Raw genomic sequence first — 20969 nt, forward strand, 5'->3', positions numbered from 1 at the left:
GGCATACAACATTGTATAAAGCAAGTTTGTATTGAATTAAATTTAGACAATCTTTCTTTGGATCCTGGGTTACGAAAAAAATTTTGGATTATAATGCTAATGATAGAGACAAAGTTCGAAGAGCTTATTTGCAAAAAGGTACATATCAACCTCATGAATATAATTTTTTTCAAAGTAAAATTAAAAATGCATTACGTCGTTTTATTTATATGTGGTTCAAAGATTATGTTAATTGGTTGAAATACAGTATAAAGAAGGATTTTGCTTTTTGTTTATGTTGTTATCTTTATAGAACGGATATTGGAGAGCAAGCAAGTGGTAATTGTTTTGTTTCAAATGGATTCACAAATTGAAAAAAGAAAGAAAGATTTGATATTCATGTTAGAGATCCTAATAGTGCTTATAACAAAGCTTGGAAGTGTTGTCAAGATTTGCTAAATCAAAAACAACATATTCAATTTATTTTTGCAAAACAATCTGATCAAGAACGAAAAGATTATCGAACTTGATTGTATTCGTTTAATTGCGATACTTGATTGTATTCGCTTTCTTATATGTCAAGATTTAGTATTTTGTGGTAGAGATGAAAATGAGAATTCTCATAATGAAGGAAATTTTCTTGACCTTTTTAGATTTTTTGTCAATAATAATGAAATCATCAATAGTGTTCTCTTGAAGATTGCACTGAGAAATTAAAAAAATAATAACACATGATATTCAAAAAGATTTTGTTCGTGCTGCAGCATTTGAGACTACAATGCTATCATAGAAAATCTTAGAGATGAATTATTTTTCATTTTACTTGATGAATCTTGTAATATTTTAATCAAAGAATAAGCTGCTATTGCTTTGCACTATGTGAATTCTAAAGGGCATGTTATTGAATGTTTTTTGGGTTTAATACACGTTAGTGATAAAATTGCTCTGTCACTTAAAGCAACTATTAAAGCATTATTCTCTAAGCATAATTTGAGTATGTCAAGGGTTCGTGGGCAAGGTTATGATGGAGCAAGCAACATGTAAGGTAAATTCAATAGATTGAAAACTTTGATCATGAAAAATAATGCATCTGCTTATTATGTTCATTATTTTGCTCATCAACTTCAATTGACATTTGTAGTCGTGGCCAAGAATCATGTTCAAATTGCATTACTTTTCAATATTATAACAAATGTGGTGAATATTGTTAGAGATTCATGTAAACAAAAGGATGTTCTTTGAGAAAAACAACTTGATAAAGTTGTTGAGGTATTACAAGTTGGTGAACTTTCTTCAAGAAAGAGTTTAATCTAAGAAAAAAATCTTCAACGAGTTGGAGATACAAAATAAGGTTCACATTATGGGACGTTGATAAATTTGATCCTTATGTTTAGTTCCATCATTGATGTGCTTGACATTGTTGTGGAGGATGGAAATAGTTCGAAGTAAAGAGGTGAAGCTTTTACCTTATTAGATTTGACTCAATCTTTTGACTTTGCTTTTAACTTGCATTTGATGAAAAATATCTTGGGGATTATAAATGAATTGTCTTTGGCATTACAAAGGTGAGATCAAGATATTGTGAATGCAATGGCATTAGTACAAGTAGCGAAGCAACAACTACAAATGATGAGAAATGATGGATGGGAATCTTTGCATAAAGAGTTTTCTTTATTTTATGAGAAAAATAATATTGGCATCCGAAAAATGGATGATATGTTTGTATCTCGTTAAAGACCTCGACACAATGTTCTAACAATGACTTATTTACGTTATTATCAAGTTAAGTTATTTTATACAGTAATTGATATGTAACTTCAAGAGCTCAACAATTATTTTAATGATGTGAATATAGAGTTATTTTTTTGTGTGGCTTCTTTAAATCCTTGTAATTCTTTTGTAGCTTTTGATAAGGGAAAGTTGATCATCTTGCTCAATTTCATCATGTTGAATTTTTTAATGTTGAGCTACTAATTCTTGACAATCAACTTGAAATTTACATTGTTGATTTAAGATCTCATTATGAGTTTATAAGTTTGAAAAGTATTAGTGACCTTTCTGTGAAACTTTTTGAGACAAAGAAACATTTTATGTGTCCATTGGTATACTTACTTATAGAATTAGCTTTGATATTACCAATTTCTATTTCATTAATTGAAAGCACTTTTTCTGCTATGAAAATTGTGAAGAACTGTTTGTGCAACCGAATGAGAGATTTTTGGATGAATGATTGTTTGATTACATATATAAAGAAAGATATATTTTGTAATATTGATAATAAAAAGATTTTACAATGCTTTCAAAATATGCAAAGTCATAAAAAATAATTATAATATGTTATTTTTATGTATACTAAAATAGTTTTTTTATGCCTCTTAGTTAACTTACATATATTCAATATTATATGTATTTTTGCCCCCACTAAATATAGATCCTAGATCCGTCCCTGAGGATAGGATTATGAGGATTATATCTTCTTAGTATAAGATAATTTAATCTTTTCAAAGTGGAAATAATTTTTTTAATTAATAAAATTAAACTTATATGTCTTATTATATCTTAAAAAATTATATCAATAGTTTAAATTGTATAAATTTTGATGAAAGATAATTTTGATTAATAAATAAATTATCATATTTTAATCATTACACACATCAAACATAAGATAAGATGATATTATTTAATCTAATTTCATTCATAATATTATCTTATCCTATCATAAGCTTATGTATAAAATATAACCTAAAGTGATACGGCTTAAAATTGTAGTAATAATTATATATGAAGTTAATAAAATAAAAATATATAATTTATATTTTTGTATCGATACGAAGTATAATATACAATTTTTTATAAAATATTGTATGAATATATGAATATTAATATCGTCAGATTTATCATAAACTAAAAATAGAAAAAGATATTATAAAAATTAGAGATTTAAATTTTAGATCTTTCAAATATTATTTGATTATTTGAACTAATTGAGTGAAGTTTCGGTTTAAATTGCATAAAGTTAAACCTGTATTTATTTGGAAGAAAAAGTGTAAAACACTGATTTGTACTCTTTTCAACCATCCACTTTACGCCAATAAAGATTTATGTAGAATCCTAATAGATTATTTTTATTCCTTTTTTTTTTTCTCTCATGCTCAGATTTGCAGTTACGCCAATAAATAACTAACCATATTATTCAACTTGGCACTCATTTCTACTCCATTTAGCTACAGTCAATGATTTTGGAGGCCAACAATGTCATGTACATTCTTGATCGTCCTATAGTTGATTGGAATGGGTGTTTCCTGTTAATTTTAAATTAAATTATTTAAAATTGAATTAATTAAATTAAATTATTTTATTTTTGTTAATTGAATCAAATTTATGAATTTCAAAAATTATTTGATTGAATTTAATTTGATCAGTTTAGTTAATTTTTTCGATTAATCGAATAATAAATATATTTAAGTTAAATTATATTTTTAATTTTTAATTTTTTATATTTTAAACAAATTAATAAAATTATCTAATAAAATATTAAAATATCAAAATACTATATTAAAAATTCTAACAACTTATGAAATTAAATAATCCATTTCATATATTTTTTATTTTATATTTGGATTATATTATATTTCGGTTAATCAAAATTCTTTTAAAATTATTTTCGTTAATTAATCGAAACTAATTCGATAACTGATCGATTAACCGATTAATTAAATTAAATTAGTTCGGATAAGTTAATTTGGTTAAAATCGAATTATAAACTTCCTAGATTGAAATATATACATATATTCATGTAGTTGGCAATGTTACAACTCACTTTCTTTCCATGCAGAATCACAAAATGGGAAAATATTAATTGTCCAGCCTGGCATAAGACAAATATTTGTTCTTATATACTCAAGATTACACAAATTTTCTACAGCAAAAGTTTTTTTTCCTTCAGATTTTCTTTTCTTTTGTTTTTTCTTCATTCTCTCTGAACCTTGACCTTGCTTTCTGGTTGGCAAAGAATTTGTAACAATCTTTTCGGATAAAATCAAAAGTTGAAGATTTCTTTACTAGTATGGCAATGCGAACAAGAATGTTCCTTGAGATTTGGAAGGCTCTAATCTTGTGTATCTCAGTGTGTTTCATAGCTGCAGATGACACTGCTCGTTCTCTACAAGATGAAATCTAACGTCTAACATAGCTACATGCTCACTATGTGGCCATACCTGTTCTTTTAGGATATCAAAGTGATTGTAAAAGGTTTTTACAGACTTTAAAAGTGTTTAATTCCATGTTCGATCTGGTTGATTGATCTTTATAAGTATTTTTTTTTGTTACCTAGATCTTGATTTTGTTTATGCTACATGTTAATAAAATAAAAATTTATTTAACGGTCGTGTGATATATTAGTAGAATGTTAGATTTTTAATTTTAAGATTTGTATCTTATAACCTCAAATATTAAAAAAAACACCGAAATGTAAATTTGAGAGTTTGATTTGTGATTACAGATTCTAGTTACTCCTTATAGTCACTAGTAAGTTCATATATATATTGGAGGTACCAATTGGAAAACTATTGAAATCATTGCTAAGAAAAGGATGAAACTCCAACAAAAATAGTTGCAAGAATGTTAGGAATTTGTTTAAACTTAAGAGACAGGGCCAAAGCCCTAAAGTGACATGCTGCTAAATTTTGCATTCCATTTAACATATGCAACAAGTTCCTGATGGGAAATAGAAGGCCTCACCTCCTTCAAAGCGTTTTTGAAATCATGAAGAGACACTGGCCTCAAATCCTCAGGCTGCAGTTGGCGAATATCTTTCTCATTTTTAACATCTCTAATTGCATCCCTAATTGGACCAATCATAGCTTCCTTGACTAAGTTTTTCATGTCTGATCCTGAACATCCATCAGTTAAGTCGCATGTGAGATCAATTTCCTGTTTTGAAAGCACAAATCGTCCACCCTTGTTCATTGTATTGAGAACAATGTGTAAACTGGCTCGAGTACTACAAGGGAATGGAATATAGAGTCTTTTACTGAGTCACCTACGTGCTGATTCATCGAGATCTTGACGCCTATTTGTTGCTCCAATGGCTATAATTTGGTCACTGCCGGAATCAATGCCTTCCATTTCAACCAAAATCTGTGTTTTTAACTCGCCTGAAGGCTTCGTGCTTGGTGCTTGATGACCGCCTAAACAGAATAGAGTCTATGTTATCAAGGAAAATAACAGAAGGTTGTAAATGGCAGGCAAGTCGAAAGAGTGGTCTAACAAGGTTTTCACCTTCACCAAGCCACTGGCTTGTTAATGAAAAAAAAGTTGCTTTCATTTTTCCAGCTATATATGGCTTTTCCAATTGAATGGACACCTTGAAAGATTCTTGGATTTAGTACAGGCCACAGAACAGTCTCATGCACACAATTTTTAGCATGTTCAAGCCCCGCAATATCATCCCACTTAACAATGGCATCCTGATCTATAATCTTAGCTAGAATTCGTTTGATCAGATGATGTTCCAAATGCTTAAGCATTTCTGGAAACTCATTTTTGCCACCACATAGCGCTTCCAAGGGCCTCTCTTTTTAGAGATTTCCGATGCTATGCCAGCAACATTGCTTCCTGGATTCAGAGCTTGCTGCAAACATTGCTGAAAAGTTTGTTTTTGTCATCCTTAAGGAATACCAGGAGAGTAGGAGTAATTGCAGCCTTTGTCTGTTGATGAATACTTGAAGGAAATGAAGCAGTGTTTCGTTGAATATAATTTCAAGCAGAAACTCCAGCATTCATCAGTGGAGAAATTGACACATTAAAAGAAGGAACTCCAGCTTGATTCTATTGAAGACAGGGCCTGGCTGCTTGGTTACAACGGAGGGCAGCTCGGTTTTCCAGAATTATGGCACGAGGAGGTGCTGGTGCTGCAACTTGGTCTTGATGGAAAAGATAAAGCACAGCAGCCTGGTTCTGCTGTACTTACGTAGCATTGGAGATACTCATTAGCCATTTGGATCCCACTGCACTTTCGGTGTTGGTGCGACTAAGTTTATTACAACTTTAATTGAATTCAAACATCAACTTTAATAAAATCAAATTAACATAAATTTTTTATTAAATTTTTTTAATTACAGCTACAATAATTTTTTTCAATTGTAATTATAATAAAATTTATTATTATTTTTAATTACAGTTACATTTTATTCACTTGATATTAAAAATATGTTATGTATTTTTTTTATTTTTATATGTTTAATAAATATTTTAAAAATTTTAAAATTTTTTTGTGCCCAATTGATATTGATGATATATTGCATGTCAAATCATTTAAGTTATTTTTTAATTTTTTGTTATTTACATTTTTTTTCTTTTGTAAATATTTAATTTTTTTAATATTTTAATTTTTAGGCTTATTTGATGTTATTATCAAAAGTATATTTTTTCTTTATTTTTTTTCTTTTTTTAATTTGATAGTTTCTTAAAAAATTATATTATGGAGATATTGTCATGGATTTGATTTTTATATATGTTTGTTGGCTTTTTTATTTTAATTTAAAAAAAAAACTCATGGTATAAATATTTATTATTTCTTTAATTTTATATTTATAAATATTATATTAATAAAATTATTATTTAATACTTAATTTAATAAATTCATATATCATTTTTATTTGACTTTTTTTATTAATTTTTGTCTATACTTTAAATCTTGCATAGAGGTGGAGATTCATGTACGACAAAGAATGCCCTTCGTTGGGATGTTACGTGGCGATCTCTCATCCTTTTTTTTTTTTTTGAATTTTTTTTTTGAATTTTTTTTTCCTTTTCAAGGTTTTTTTAAATTAAATATTTTTTAGATTTAATTTTTTAAAGTTAGACCCACTTTATACCAATCTTTTTCTCTTTTTTTTTTCCTTTTTAAATTTGTTTATAAATATTTTTAAAATTTGTTTAATGAATCTTATGGCACTTGCTTTGTTTTTTTTCTTTTTTTGGATATATCTAATAAATATTTTAACATTTTTTATGTAATCCACTTTATACAATAGGTATATTACGTGTCAAGTAATTTTCTTTTTTTTTTTTATCTTTTTTATTTAATTTTTTTTCTTGTTTTGTTTTTAATATTTAAGAAATATTTTTAATATTTTATAAATTTTTTTACTGTCCCATTTAATGTTATTAATTAAAAATATTTTTTATTTGATAATTTAAAAAAAAAAAAGATATTATGAAGATGTCATCGTCCCAATGAGATTTGATTTTTATTTCTTTTAGTTTTTTTAAATTCCTTATATAAATATATATTTTATAATTCATTTAATTTTATACTTACATATATATATTATATTTAAAAAATTATTATTTAATATCTTAATTTAATAACTTCATGTAGCATTTCCATTTGACTTTTTCTTTTTTTTTTCATCATTTCTTTGTCTATACTCTATAATTTAAATCTTGCATATATACAAAAGTTCTATGACTTGCTGTGTGGCATTCCAATGCATGTTATTTTTTTCTTTTATCTTTTTAAATATTTTGTCAATATTTCACTTTAAACTTGCATTTCTTCTCTCTCTTATAATACTTATAGGTCTAAACTTAGCACTTTCAATTACTCCTCTAATTCATTTTGCCCCATTGTTTAATAATTACAAATTGCAATAAAAATTGAAAAAAAAATTATGAAGAGAAAAATCCAAGACATCATATTTGGAAAGAAATCCGCAACTTAACAATTTACATGACAATGATCTTATATTTGAAAAAACACCAACAGAAATCAATCTCATATTTGATTAAAAAAAGGGTATTTTAGGTTATATTGAATTTAAACCATTGAAAGTGATAAATTTGAATTAAATATTTTTAAGAAAATCACCAAGATGCAATGATTTATAGAATTAATTATAGATAATTGTAATTATTTTTATATAGTTTTTATCTTTGGTGGAAAAATCTTTCTACCTTGCTACTTCCTTTGTTTTTCTTTTGTTATGCTATAATTATGGTTTTTATTTTCCCGGTAAATTATCTTCTTTATTAAAAATTCATTTATCTAATGAGAAATATAATTTTCTTTTTTGTTTATAGAATAATTTTAGTCATACCATATTCAAGAATAAAATATTACTAATTTTTACAAATTATTATCTTAAAAGCATTGAATTTTTAATTATATTATAGAAAATAAAATGACAGTTGATCCTTATGATATTCCAAAAGCTGCCAAAAATACTTACAAAGTTGACAAGTTCCCAGGCAAAATGAGGATTAAGCTTTCCAGCATTCCATAAATATACATTATAGCAAAAATCAACAAACATCTTTTGCTTAGTGATATGCCATCTCAGTGACTATTCCAGCCAAGTCCAAAGAAAACGATAATCTTAAGGAAGCCAAAAATTTAAAAAAAAAAAAAAAAGGGAATACACAGGAAAGATGGTTGAAATCCTGAGATCCTCAAATATATTAAAAAAAAAAAAAGATGCTTTCCCTTCAGTCCACTGGCAGCACAGCGAAAAATATTCTACCACAATCATAGGTCGGTCTACTGAGGCGTTTGGCCATGCGGTGGGGGACCCGGTGGTGGTGGAGGCTGCATGCCAGACTGACCACCAGACTGCAATAAGTGGAAGTATATCGAGTTAGTTTCTTAAAAACTCAAGTAAAATACCTAAATACAAGCCTCAAATGAGGCTGCATGAAATGCAGGAGAATTCTAGTGTATATAACCCAGCTTGTAGAATCAAATATGCACAACATTGTAAAACACAAAAAATCTAGTGCTTAAATTGGTGGAATTTCGAACGTAAGAGTTGCTGCATATACTTTAGGAAATAGTATACCTAGATTATTCTCAGTGACAAAATGGAGTAAAAAACACTCAATCAAATTGGTTTTAACAAAAGTGCAAGCATTTGGAAGGAATGTAGTAGTTTTCATCAAGCTTTTCATTTCGCCATAACCAATGAGAGCATTGAGTGGAACCGCAGGCTTTGGCCCTGTGGCTCATGGCCCCCACTTTAGGAGGTTGACCAGGGACAGGGTCCAAACCTCGCTCCTGCTTAAACTTGGGGGGTTATCCCCTATTACCATAGCAAAAAAGAAAGCTTTGAGAAAGAGAGAGGGAATGAGGGAGCTATTCAATTAGCTACCAGTTGGTTCCATTTAAGTGCTCTGATTGTTGTTCTACCACTGGTTCTGGCTGCAAATCCAGCCTTTGACATAAAATATGGGGCAAACACAGAACAGATCAAGGAGAGCAAATGACATTACAACAGCAAAGAACCTTCCCCAATTTACCTGGTAAGGATTGAACGCTGGCATCATTGGCATCTGCCCACCCTGGGCACGATTGAATGCACCACCCTGTGGATACATTTGGCCTCCACCCACATTTGCTGGGCCCTGCATATTTTGCATACTATTTGGAAAACCTCCAACTGAGGGGGTACCACTGGTTGGCAAGGATCCTGAATGCAATGGTGGATTCATTCCCATAAAATGGCCTTGTGGCAACGGAGGAGGCATCTGATTCATTGTACCTTGAATACCCTAAAATTTTGAAATAAAGTTCGATCAAGCTTCTTAAATTTGTTCCAATAAAATAATGGACTTAAACAAAACATGGAATAATTTGTTCCAATTAATTCTTTCCTATTCCACTTTTCAAACAAAACATCGAATAATTTTCAAATTTACACCAAGAGGTTCATCCATAATCCATATTCATAAGCCCAGTTTCAACAGAAATACATGCTATCCAAGTATGCAGCAAGCCGGGCAAATGAACCATAGATAATAGAACATCTTCCATTAACTATAAGTAATGGGAGCCTAATGATTTAAAACCAAAAACCATAGTTACAAAATGAAATAATATGCGGTAGAGCTATGTAAAAGGTCATACCATCGGACCAGGCATTGGCATTTGATGTGATGTTGGCATTGATGAAGGTGGAGGTAAAGATCCTGTCATTGAGGATGGGACAGATGAAGGCATACCAAGGGGAGGCATTTGGGGTGGAGGGCGTGGTAAATGAGGATGTGGAAGCAGGGGCATTAACTGTGGCATATTTGGAGGCGCCATTTGCATAGGAGGTATTTGCTGTTGCATTGCCTGTTGTTGCTGTTGTTGAATCTGTTGAGGGTTTTGTTGATATCCATGCTGCTGATTGGCTACAAGAAGAGATGGATGTGGTCCCGGAGGAAGAGGAGGAGCTCCAAAAGGCATGGAACCTGGAAGAGGCTGCTTTTGGTCCCCCTGAGAAGATGCATCAAGAGATGGAACTAATAATGGCATCGGAACTCCAACACCGGGAATCGTTCCCTCATTTCGAGTCAAACCAGCAGCAAATGGTCCTGGAGTTGTTGGGCCTTCAGGTGCTGCAAAATTACCAGGCATGCGACCAGCTAATGCAGGGTTTTGTTCACCATAGCCTAGAAACAATTCATAGGGCTATTAAGTATAGAACTATAGATCAAGGTGTAAATACTCCAGCATATTTACAGAACAACATTGAGTTTTGCATGAAATCCAATGAGTATCACAACTGAATTATTCAGGTAAATTTGACAAAATAAACAACTGCTTAAACATCTTTTTCGTTTTTCCCTTTCCTTTTCCAAATTATGGGGAAGAGGTGAAACTGGTAGAGCAGGGCAATAAGTAGAAACCTTGGTTCTGACCCATGTTAAATTTATCACGAGCAGTATCTCCAGGTCTATTTCTGCACCAAAACTTTGTCGTATGATCATTGCTACCACTGCATAATTATGTATGTGAGTTAAACACCTGAGGATGGGCTTGACATATAATTTACAGATTTTCTCAAACAATTTCATTCAATTTCTATGTCAAAAAAGTAAAAATGATATACAGCCAACACTTGCCAGCAGTCAAAAAAAGTCCAGCATATCAAGAGAAATAAGAATAGTAATGCATACAACTATTTTAATTTTTAAAATGATATGATAAACTACAAGGAAATCACCAAGAAAAATGCAAGATAACTGTAAAGTAGTATACTGAGTTTACCTGCATAGGAGATATCCAATAGGATGCCAGGCAATATCCCACACGCTATTATCATGTGCATTGGGAATTTCAACCTGGGGAGTTTCATGCCTGTACATCGGAATGATTTTTAGCAATTTTAAGTTACAAAACTTCATCCATCATTAATTCCAAACAACAGCAACAAATACATAACTAATATTTGAAATGAAAGAAAAACCAAGTTAGATTTGTGATACTGAAGGGCATAATCAATCTACTACATGCACATAGTAAGCAGATGAGTTTCAGAGGCGAACTTCATAAAATCATTTTTAATATTTAAAATTAATCTAACAAAAAAAAAGATAGCAAAGTTTATTTTAGTGAAAGTGTTTAATCTCATCAAGGTCTATAAACTGCAAACTTTTCTTATGTTTTGATGTCTCTCCTAATTGGTCTTGTCATAAACGAACTTAATAGTCCACCCTAAATATATTTTTCAAGAGACAAATATCCCAGGTAGAAGTAAAACATATAAAAGCACACAAGTTTTGTGACCTGGAGTATAAAGGAAAGATCAAAACGAGAAAATTCGGTGATGCAGCCAGTACTCTGAATCAGAAACTTACCCAACAACCCAATGGAAAATGGATCCATCAAAACTCCCACTGACAAAGTATTCTTCATGGAATGGATGCCAAGCCAATGCTGGCAAAATTGGAAATCACTATGTTTAAGAATCATCCTTATAGAAGTCATGCAAGAAGAGAATGAAATGATCAACCATAATAATAACTATAAACCCCAATCAACCCAGTCTCTCAAGAGCTATATCTCAATGGTGAATAAAAAACTACAGTCAAGCAAATATTTGATGGGTCAGGAATTTTAAGCAATATCCATACACAAGGGGTCCACTTAGAATAAGTCTGACTAACCAGTCACATCCTTCCTGTGGCCTCGGAAGGATTCAAGTTCCTTCATAGCCCTGATGTCATATAGCTGAAAGGAAATATAAAAGGGAAAGGTGAATATGACAAAAGAAAAAACAATATGTACTCCCATCAAATAAATACTAGCTTTGCAGAGAGAAAGAGGATGCTGACCTTGATGATTTGATCCTTTCCAGCAGTCATCACCCAATTACCATTTTGGTTCCATTTGACACAAAGTACTGTGTTTTTATGGCCATGACTGCAAAAAACTTGCATTACTTCTCAAAATAATCAAAATTGTCAGCTATACCATGAGTTTCACCAAGATAAGTACTCACAATGAGCAAAGCTCTCTCCCTGTCTTAGCATCCCAAAGCTTCACAAGGTTGTCTTTGCCACCTAAAGAGAGGTCAACCAAGGCATTATGCAGACAACTTGCATAAAGATCATGAAAAAGAAGGTGGAAACTAAACATGATACATACCTGAAACCAGTAAGGATTTTGTAGGGTGCCAATCAACACTTTTAACATCCCAACCATGGCCTGCCTGAGTTCAAGCCATGTATGGAACTCTTACGTTAATTCATGCATGTAAGAAATATATAACATGATAGTATGTTTTGAACTTACTGGCCTAAACTCTTAGGGTGCTAAAGAAACCAAATGATGCATATTTTGGTGATCTTTGTCAGAGATGGAAATGCTTTATCAAAAGGTAATTAATGATACTATATAATTTTGCACAAACGTGTTATAATAAAACTGCAAAAATGAAGCAGAATAGGTAGAGTAATCAATGAGGCAAGAGATTATACAGCTACAGTATGCCATCAAGAAAACACCAACTAGGATAGTTGATACTTGATAAACAGTCGAGAAACATTACCAGTTAACGAACGCTCCTCCTGGCAGCGGGCAAAGTCCCACACTTTTACAGTAGTATCATCAGAACAGGAACAAAACTTTAAATCTGTCCTACAAAAACTGTTTAAAGAGTACATCATAAATTATATACAGATAAAACTATTACATGAAAAGAAAGAATCAAAATAGGTACCTTAAGTCACGAACTGATTCTTTGTGAGCAGATTTATTGGCCTTAACATTATTCATGTTATTCTGCCAGTACCTAAAAGGTAAATCCCACATACACACTTACATCAGCATAAAAATATGCCTATGTCAAACAAATATTTACAAGCATGAAAGCAGCCAGGCTCAATAGCACCAAAGAATATTAAGAACATATACTTTATTGCACCCCCATCATCACCAGAAACCATCCAGTTGTCATTGTGACTCCAAACCATAGACCTGATGGCTTGATCATGGGCCTAAGTATTTTACAGGAAAAAAAAAGGTCCAAAAGCCATCAATGTTAATTCTCCAATGAATAATCCTAATTAAATAAGATAACATCTCAATTAATTGAAATATACCTGAAGAATCATTTCAAAATTAAATGATTGTCCATTCCATAAAGTAAATTCCCCACTCTGAGAACCTGTGATGAGACGTCTACCAGTGGGAGTCCACTAAAATGAGAAAAAAAAAAATCAGTACAGCAGCTTAGTTAATATGGTAACTTAAAACAAAAACCTTTTTTCTTTTCTCTTTGGGGTTTTTTTTTTTTTTTTTGGGGGGGGGGGGGGGTGGTGGTGTGATTGGTTCTGTTATTCTAGTGAAAGCAGATAAACCAACAGAAGAACCCAATTCCTTCCTGCACATAAGGTCCTAAGCAATTCCAAAGAGATATATGGTCCCAACAGCAATAATAACAAACTAAGTTTTTTCCACGACATAGGGTCAGCTGTCATCATGAATAAAATATCAAGAGGAAAGACATGCAAACATGTAAGTATAAAAAAAAAAGGTGGCTTTTATTAGGTCTCACTATCTACTGCACCTAACAGTAAGCTGGGGATAAAAAATAAAAATAGGTAAGTTGGATGTTTTTGCATCCATCTGACATGCTACTGTTGACAGACTCCTTTATTTTCAAATTGTTGGATAAAAAAGTTTTAGAAGTTAATTTGATTGGATGGGTATTTAATCACATTAAACACATTAAGACAACAAAGGTTGTCATTTCTAGCATTGGAAAAGCTAGGTATGGAGCCTTTTAACTTAAAAAATTCAGCCCCAAAGTCAGATGCCAAGTCAATTTTGGGCAATTATTAGCAGATAAGAAGGGGTCAAACAGCTTCCTCCATATAAACCATCAATTAATCACACAACTACTGGAACATAATAGGATGAAAAGAGCAATATGAAAGAAAAGCCACTCAGAAAAAGATAACAATAGAAAATTGATTTTAATCTATCTTACCAATACGCGATTTATTGAACACCGGTTTTTGTTTAGAGATGTATGAACAAATTTGGCAGCAAAGCTTGTGGATGGATTATCTAAATAGGCAGCTGTAGGCAACACCTGCATGAAGGATCAACAGATTACACATGTTTACATCGGAAAATTCACAATCCAGGAAACAAGAGAACAAAAATAGAGGATGTTCACTAACATCAATTGCTGCTGCTGGAGTAGGCTGCAATATTGTCCTGTCCCGTGAATCCCGCTGCCACATACGAATCTGCAGAACCATTGATATTAGACTACAAGTAGATCAAACTCCGTTTGAGGTTCAAAAGGAAAAATAAAGATTGAGTTTGGTATCGGAGAAGAGAACATGTACGTCAAACAAAATAAACACAGATATAATAACAACTATGGTTGAGATACTCATGATCTTATCTGTATTTGTAGGATCTACTCATGAATTGAATAGTGATGATAGGTGTAGTTGGTTGATATTAGTCCAAAAAGTAATAAAAGGCAGCAAAAGGGGAAAAGAAGATCAAGTTTGGTATCCATAGAAGAGAATATGCATATCAAACAAAATAAACATGGATATAATAACAACAATAGTTGAGATATTCATAATCTTCTCTATATTTATAGGAGCTACTCATGAATTATGAATTGAATAGGGATGATAGGTGTATTTGGTTGATATTGGTCCAAAAAAGTAAGAAAAGGGAGCTAGCTACAAGCAACTAGCAAAAACATAAGCATCAACTTAATATTGTCCCCATGAAGCACAAAAAGGCACAGCTGAACACCATACATGAATAACATTGAAGCAAACCTAAGATCTTTTGCCTCTATATTAAGATGGATTCCCCAGCACCAGTAGAAAACAGCGAAACACAACTTCATAGGTGATATCTTAAGCTATCATACAGGTAGAGTTCTGGATAAGAATAGTGTCAGAGAGCTTTATAAACTTTAAGTTACAAGCATCAAGCAAATTCAATAATGAACTTGAGTAAAAATTTAAGGAAGAAAAAGCAGGCAGATTTCTACGCAGAGAAATCACTGACGATGTTGGTAAAACGGAAAAACATCAATCATAATGATGATATAAGCGACATATAAACCATCCAACAACTAACATAAGAATTTGTGTAATTGAGACCCATCAATCTGATCAAGCGACCACTAAAATAAAGATATACCAAGAAGCATATGAAAATGACCATCAAATTTTAAAAGTTACCTGCATATATCGCACAACAGTGCTCGTATAATCAACAGCCCTCCTTTGGGTCAGCTTTCTCATTCTTTTGGCAGCAAAATTATCACCGTGAGCTGAAAAAAATATTTAAAAAAATAGGAGAATCTTTCAGAACAACTAAACTTCAGATAGCCTAATTTCAAGTGAATTGCAACTCATCCTCTAAACATGCAGTAGCCATAGTTTTAGACCTAGAGGCTTACCATAAGACAAGGCTCATGGTGCAAAAGGAACCTCAAAGTGTAAATCCATGAGGCTTACAACCATGAGCAGCAAACTGCAATAAAAGCCTATAATATAAGAACTTCAAATATCCTCACACATCGATTTGGTAGACAAAGTTTCCTAGACTTTTGTAATCACTAATTTTGACTGAGACACACACATAAATGAAGAAGGAAAGATTCTAGCATTGCCTTTTAATGCCAGCAACCGGCAGCTAAGGAAAGATCAAGCAAATATTGTTAAAATCGGAGATTATGTAAAAAAGAAAATCCAAAGTTGTGGTTTTTCTTTAATATTGGACTTATATGGTGTCTTACCAAAGATAAAATAGACATTAACCATATAACAAGGTCTTGTTATACGTTTTTTTTAAGTATAGAAGGCTACTGATTTATTTGACTTTCATTTTCTTAAGTTCTAAGAACCAAGGTTGAATATTAGCTGGAATTTGCAAAATTTAAGTCCCAGGGTCTTATTTCTGCACTTTTAAGGTTTAGGAATTATTTCATGACAATTTTGGCAGTTGCCCATATTTGATCTTGACTGCTCCATAGGACTTCGATTCTTAGAAATTTACATGTTCACTTGTAATCTTCTTCAATTTAAGCTCCATTTGGCTAATGCTTTTGGTACCTGGCTTTTACAACTGGTATTTTGCTTCTAGAAAATTTGCTAAAGCAAAAGCTAAAAACAGTCATAATAATTAATTAAAATCACACAGCAAGTATAATGTAATTATTCACTATAGATGTAAATCATGTATTTTTTATCTAAAAATAATTACATATTTTATCTAAACTATTTCAAAAATGTTATTTTCTTTTGTATGGAAATGCACTTTTTTGCATTTTTCGCTTCCAGAAACAAAAAGCAAGTAGCAAAGCACCAATTAAACGGAACCTGAATAACTTGTTTGCTAGAATTCCAGCAGCAATTATGCTTTCTTTAGGAATCTTTAAAGAAACCCTAACCTAAGTGTGAAGCCTCTCAACCTTAAGTGCAATTTCCCCTTTTTTTACCAATTTCCAGATGTGTTTCAGGTATGCAATCACCTAACCTTTGAATTTCAAGAATTAAATAACTATTTTTCAATAGAATTTATTCAATGCCCAACAATTTGAACTGAAAAAAAAAAATACAAAATTGTAAACAAACGAGATTGAGAATTGTTATTATACCGTCATAAGGCGGAACCTGATGAGGAGCAGGGTGGTGATAGTCTGAGTTAAGAGTAGTCGAAGAAGCTGACGGCTGCCGCATTATTAGCGGAGGACCTCTCTGGAACTCCCCACCTTGCGACTGCGGCGCGTTCTGCTGCTGCTGTGGATCACCGTACATCATTGTGAAAATCCCAGAGCAAAGGCCTAAACCGTGGAGCGGTTAAGAATTGCAGTGAGTGGATTTGCAGTGCACTGGATAAAAACCCTAAACCCTAATTTTTGTAGATTTGCGAACCGGGAAGGGAGTGTAAAGTGAGTTTTTTTTTTTTTGGTCACAATAAAAAAAGTATTATTTTTTAGTTAGAAAAATATCCAAAAAAAAATCATTCTTTCTGTTTTTGACCCATTTATGTAAATGGTTTATGATTCATTTATTATATAACCAAACGGGTCAACCCGGTAACATTTTCATCCATGGAAAACAATCGATCAAAATTAAGAAATCCGTACAAGTGTGTGTTCTAAAAAAAATTTATGTCGATAATAGTTTGGTTCGAATCGATTTTAAAATAAAATTTTGATTAATAAACAGTATTTAATTGTGTAAAAGTTGAACTGAAATTAGATATAATATATATAGAATTTAAATCAAAACTTAAATATATGATTATTTAAAAATATTTGCTTAAATTTATGAATAAAAATATTTTTTTTTTATAAATATAAAAATAATATAAATAATAAAATTTGATTAAAATAATTTTAATTTCATATTATAAACTGAACTGTATCAAATAAATATTAAAAAAAATTAAATATAACAAAATTTAAACAACAATCGAACGAATCAAATATTACGATTCAAATCATTTTTTTTTTCCAAAGTTTGCTAAATAGTTGAATGTGAAAATACTTTTCTTTTTATAATTCAAGCAGATAAAATTCAAAAGCCTTTGTAATTGTGATATTAAGCAAACTTTTAGACTTGCCCTTGAGTCCAGTTACACAATGAATAAGTTTTTTCAAGTTGACCATCACAAAGAAATGTTCTATCGTTAAATTATTTTTTATTTAAATTTAATTTTAAAATATTAATATAATAATATTGTTAATATTAAAATAATTAATTTTAATGAACAAATCAAATCGAATTTTAATAAATTTTTAAAAGTATTAATCGAATTTGACTCGATCCATAAATAATTTTATAAATAATATTATTATATTTAATTATAATATATTATTGTATTATATAATATATTATTTATATATCAATGATGCCTTCCTGTTAAATATTTTTGTTAAAATAAATTAAAATGCCTTCAAATTTTATTTCTAACTTAAAAATTGATATCTAACTTTTATATTTACGACAATGCCCATATAATATCACATATTAAAAATTGAGATTTATTAATCTAATAATTGACTGAATCAGTTTGATATATAGAAGAAATCTGATAGATTACATTTACCACACTTCATTCTTATGTGTGTCAGTCAATTCTATTTCCAAATCTTGGTCACTCAAGCCAATACTAACAGCATTACAGCAAATATTTTTGTACCGTATTCTTAAAATAATAAACAAAAATTCTGATATCAGCTCCTGATTGTCATCCCATTCCCAAGTATCTCTGCCATCTTGCATTTTGATCCCTTCTCTCGGTTTTACTGTACCATTTCAGTATCACTAACAAGCAGATTCATTCTAGATTCACCTTCATTCAAAAGGTCCAATCCAGCATTGTTCAAGCCACTGATTTCATCTAAATCCAGTCCATCAAGCCAGTTAAATTCTGAGTCCTTCAAAGGGTCGTCTCCAGTACCTGATTCTGGTATCATCAGCTTCTTGTTTACCCCAAATGTGGTATCATACTTGTCATTGCATGCAGCTTCTAATCCACCATTATCCCAGCCACTGATTTCATCTAAATCCAGTCCATCAAGCCGGTTAAACTCTAAGCCCTTAGAAGGGTCATCTTCAGCACCTGATTCTGGTATAATCAGCTTCTTATTTACCCCAAATGTGGTATCATACTTGTCGTCCTCTGCAGGTTCTAATCCACCATTATTCAGGCCACTGATTTCATCTAAACTCAGCCCATCAAGCCGGTCATCTTCAATTCCTAATTCTGGTATAATCAGCTCCTTATTTACTGCAGATGTGATATCACACATGTCATCACATTCACAATCAGCCCTGCAATCTTGAATTTGATTCTCTTCCCTTAGCTTCCCACTTGTTGATGGTGATTCAGTATCACCAGCAAACAAAGTATTCCTTCCAGATTCACCTCCATCAGAAAGAGTAGCAACTAAGGAAAGTTGCTTTGAACAATTATTACCATCTGCAGGTTCCAATCCACCATTCCAGCCACGCAATTCATCCAAATCCAGCCCATCAAGCCAACTAAAATCTGAGTCCTTCAAATGGACATCTTCAGTTCCTGATTCAGGTACAATCAGCGCGTTATTAGGTATGATATTCACATCAGTATCACATTTTTCATCCCAACTAAGCCTGAGATCTTGGGTCTCATCGTCCACTGTTAAAGGAGTTTCCTCAATCAGGTTTGATGCCACCGATGAAACCGCGTCCGATTTTGTTTCCCTTGAAGATAAACAACCCAAACGAACATGTGGGAAATTCAGGATTGCAGAATCACCGTACATGACCCTAGCATCTTCATCATAAGCCGAGGCGGCTTCGGCAGCAGTAGGAAAAGTACCAAGCCAAAGCCTACTAGCATTAGCTGCTCGAATTTCGGCCACCCATTTACCCGAAGTTCTCTGCCTGACGCCTCTATACTTGCGACTCCGGTTTTCAGGTCCTCCTTTCCCCTTCATACAACCTTTTTTCGAACCCTTTGTAGGAGGGTTTTGACTTACAACAGCGACAGAAACACCATTACGCCTCTTTATTTTCCTCGAAGGCTTATCAGGATTCACCTCCCCATTACCCATCTCTCGTTTAAGGAAAACGAAAAACAAAAGGAAACCCAACTGAAATCAAATAGTATGAATCAATAAAAAAAAAAACCAAAACCTGAGAATCAAATGAGAATGGTAGCTTCTTTCTGAAGGAAAAAACCCAACAAAATCTCGATGAAAAACGCAGCAAAAACTCGATGAAAGATGAGAGTTTTCTTCTGGTACTGTATGTACATAGATATATCCGTGTAAGGGTAAAAGTTGTAATTATTTTCATAAACGATGGGTGAATTTAGATTTTCCTTGGATCCTTGATCCGTCAATAAATTTTAGGACACGTGGAATATTTTTATTGGATAACATCCAGTTCAGTCAATGGAAGATCAGCTGTCACGATTAGTGTCCGCCATAATATTGGTTTGGTTTCGTATATTCTAAAGGAATTCCATACACACTTATTATGAAAGAAAAAGGAAATAAAAAGAATTTGTGGGTGCATTGCCTGGGCTTAACTTAAATAAAACTTTTTGGAAACTGCTTATTTAATAAATGTTAAAAATAAGCTAACTGAGTGTTAGTTTAAATGATATGAATGTTGATTAGAGAGAGAGTAGGTTAATCCGAATTCAGTAGATTTTGATTTGATTTAATTTTTTTAAGATTAATTTTTTTTTAAAATTGAGCGTCGGATTGAATAATAAAAAAAAAATCATGTTGAATTTTTGGTAAACTCAACTTGACTTAATTTAATATATAAAAAATTATTTTTTAATTAATTATTTAATTTTATATTTATATTAAAAATAATATTTTATTAATTTCGATATCAAATCAGATATAATTTTATACAATATCAATCGAATATTGAGTTTAAAAAAATTAAAAAAATAATCGAATCAAATCAAATTTAAATTATATATATAAAATTAAGTTGAGTTCGAAGTAAATAAAACTCACCCAATCCTACTCGTTATCACCATTAATATTGATTAAATTAAATTAAATGTTTAAGTTTTTATTTAAATTGTAAGGGCCATGAAAGAAATTTTTTATTTTTATTTTTTGTTCATTGTTTTAACAAATGTTAAAATGGATCGATTAAATATTAATTTATATCATATGCATGTTTGTCAGATTTTTTTAAAAAAATAATGATTCTGTTTC

The 20969-nt window shown here is 31.4% G+C and overlaps 2 protein-coding genes and 2 pseudogenes across 3 annotated transcripts; 1 reads left to right on the forward strand and 3 right to left on the reverse strand.

The window, feature by feature from the left end:
- The first annotated feature begins 209 nt into the window (after nucleotides 1-209).
- On the forward strand, nucleotides 210-2209 carry LOC149513566 (uncharacterized; annotated as a pseudogene).
- A 2432-nt stretch (nucleotides 2210-4641) lies between these two features.
- Nucleotides 4642-5977, reverse strand: LOC111309430 (ATPase family AAA domain-containing protein FIGL1 pseudogene; annotated as a pseudogene).
- Nucleotides 5978-8166: 2189 nt separating this feature from the next.
- LOC111309985 (flowering time control protein FY-like) lies at nucleotides 8167-17241 on the reverse strand. 2 transcript variants are annotated; one of them, XM_089748878.1, is made up of 19 exons: nucleotides 16890-17207; nucleotides 15690-15763; nucleotides 15469-15560; nucleotides 14434-14502; nucleotides 14238-14342; nucleotides 13348-13443; nucleotides 13160-13242; nucleotides 12966-13037; nucleotides 12795-12892; nucleotides 12392-12451; nucleotides 12246-12306; nucleotides 12079-12166; nucleotides 11911-11974; nucleotides 11602-11680; nucleotides 11012-11101; nucleotides 10651-10739; nucleotides 9884-10413; nucleotides 9277-9528; nucleotides 8167-8593 (listed from the first exon to the last, which is right to left on the reverse strand). In XM_089748878.1, the coding sequence occupies exons 3-19, from the start codon at nucleotides 15529-15531 to the stop codon at nucleotides 8522-8524; spliced, it is 1971 nt and encodes a 656-aa protein (XP_089605004.1). In that variant the 5' UTR covers nucleotides 15532-15560; nucleotides 15690-15763; nucleotides 16890-17207; the 3' UTR covers nucleotides 8167-8521. The 2 variants fall into 2 exon arrangements, with proteins under 2 accessions (XP_089605004.1, XP_089605003.1); XM_089748877.1 differs by lacking the exon at nucleotides 15690-15763 and having other exon boundaries at nucleotides 16890-17241.
- A 1026-nt stretch (nucleotides 17242-18267) lies between these two features.
- Nucleotides 18268-20198, reverse strand: LOC149513567 (uncharacterized). Its single transcript, XM_089748879.1, has one exon. The coding sequence runs from the start codon at nucleotides 19836-19838 to the stop codon at nucleotides 18543-18545; it is 1296 nt and encodes a 431-aa protein (XP_089605005.1). The 5' UTR covers nucleotides 19839-20198; the 3' UTR covers nucleotides 18268-18542.
- Between the last annotated feature and the right edge of the window lie 771 nt (nucleotides 20199-20969).

The sequence above is a fragment of the Durio zibethinus genome, chromosome 19 (genome assembly GCF_047325235.1).
Source record: "Durio zibethinus cultivar Kanyao isolate XHJ-2024 chromosome 19, ASM4732523v1, whole genome shotgun sequence".
NCBI classification, from domain to species: Eukaryota; Viridiplantae; Streptophyta; class Magnoliopsida; order Malvales; family Malvaceae; genus Durio; species Durio zibethinus.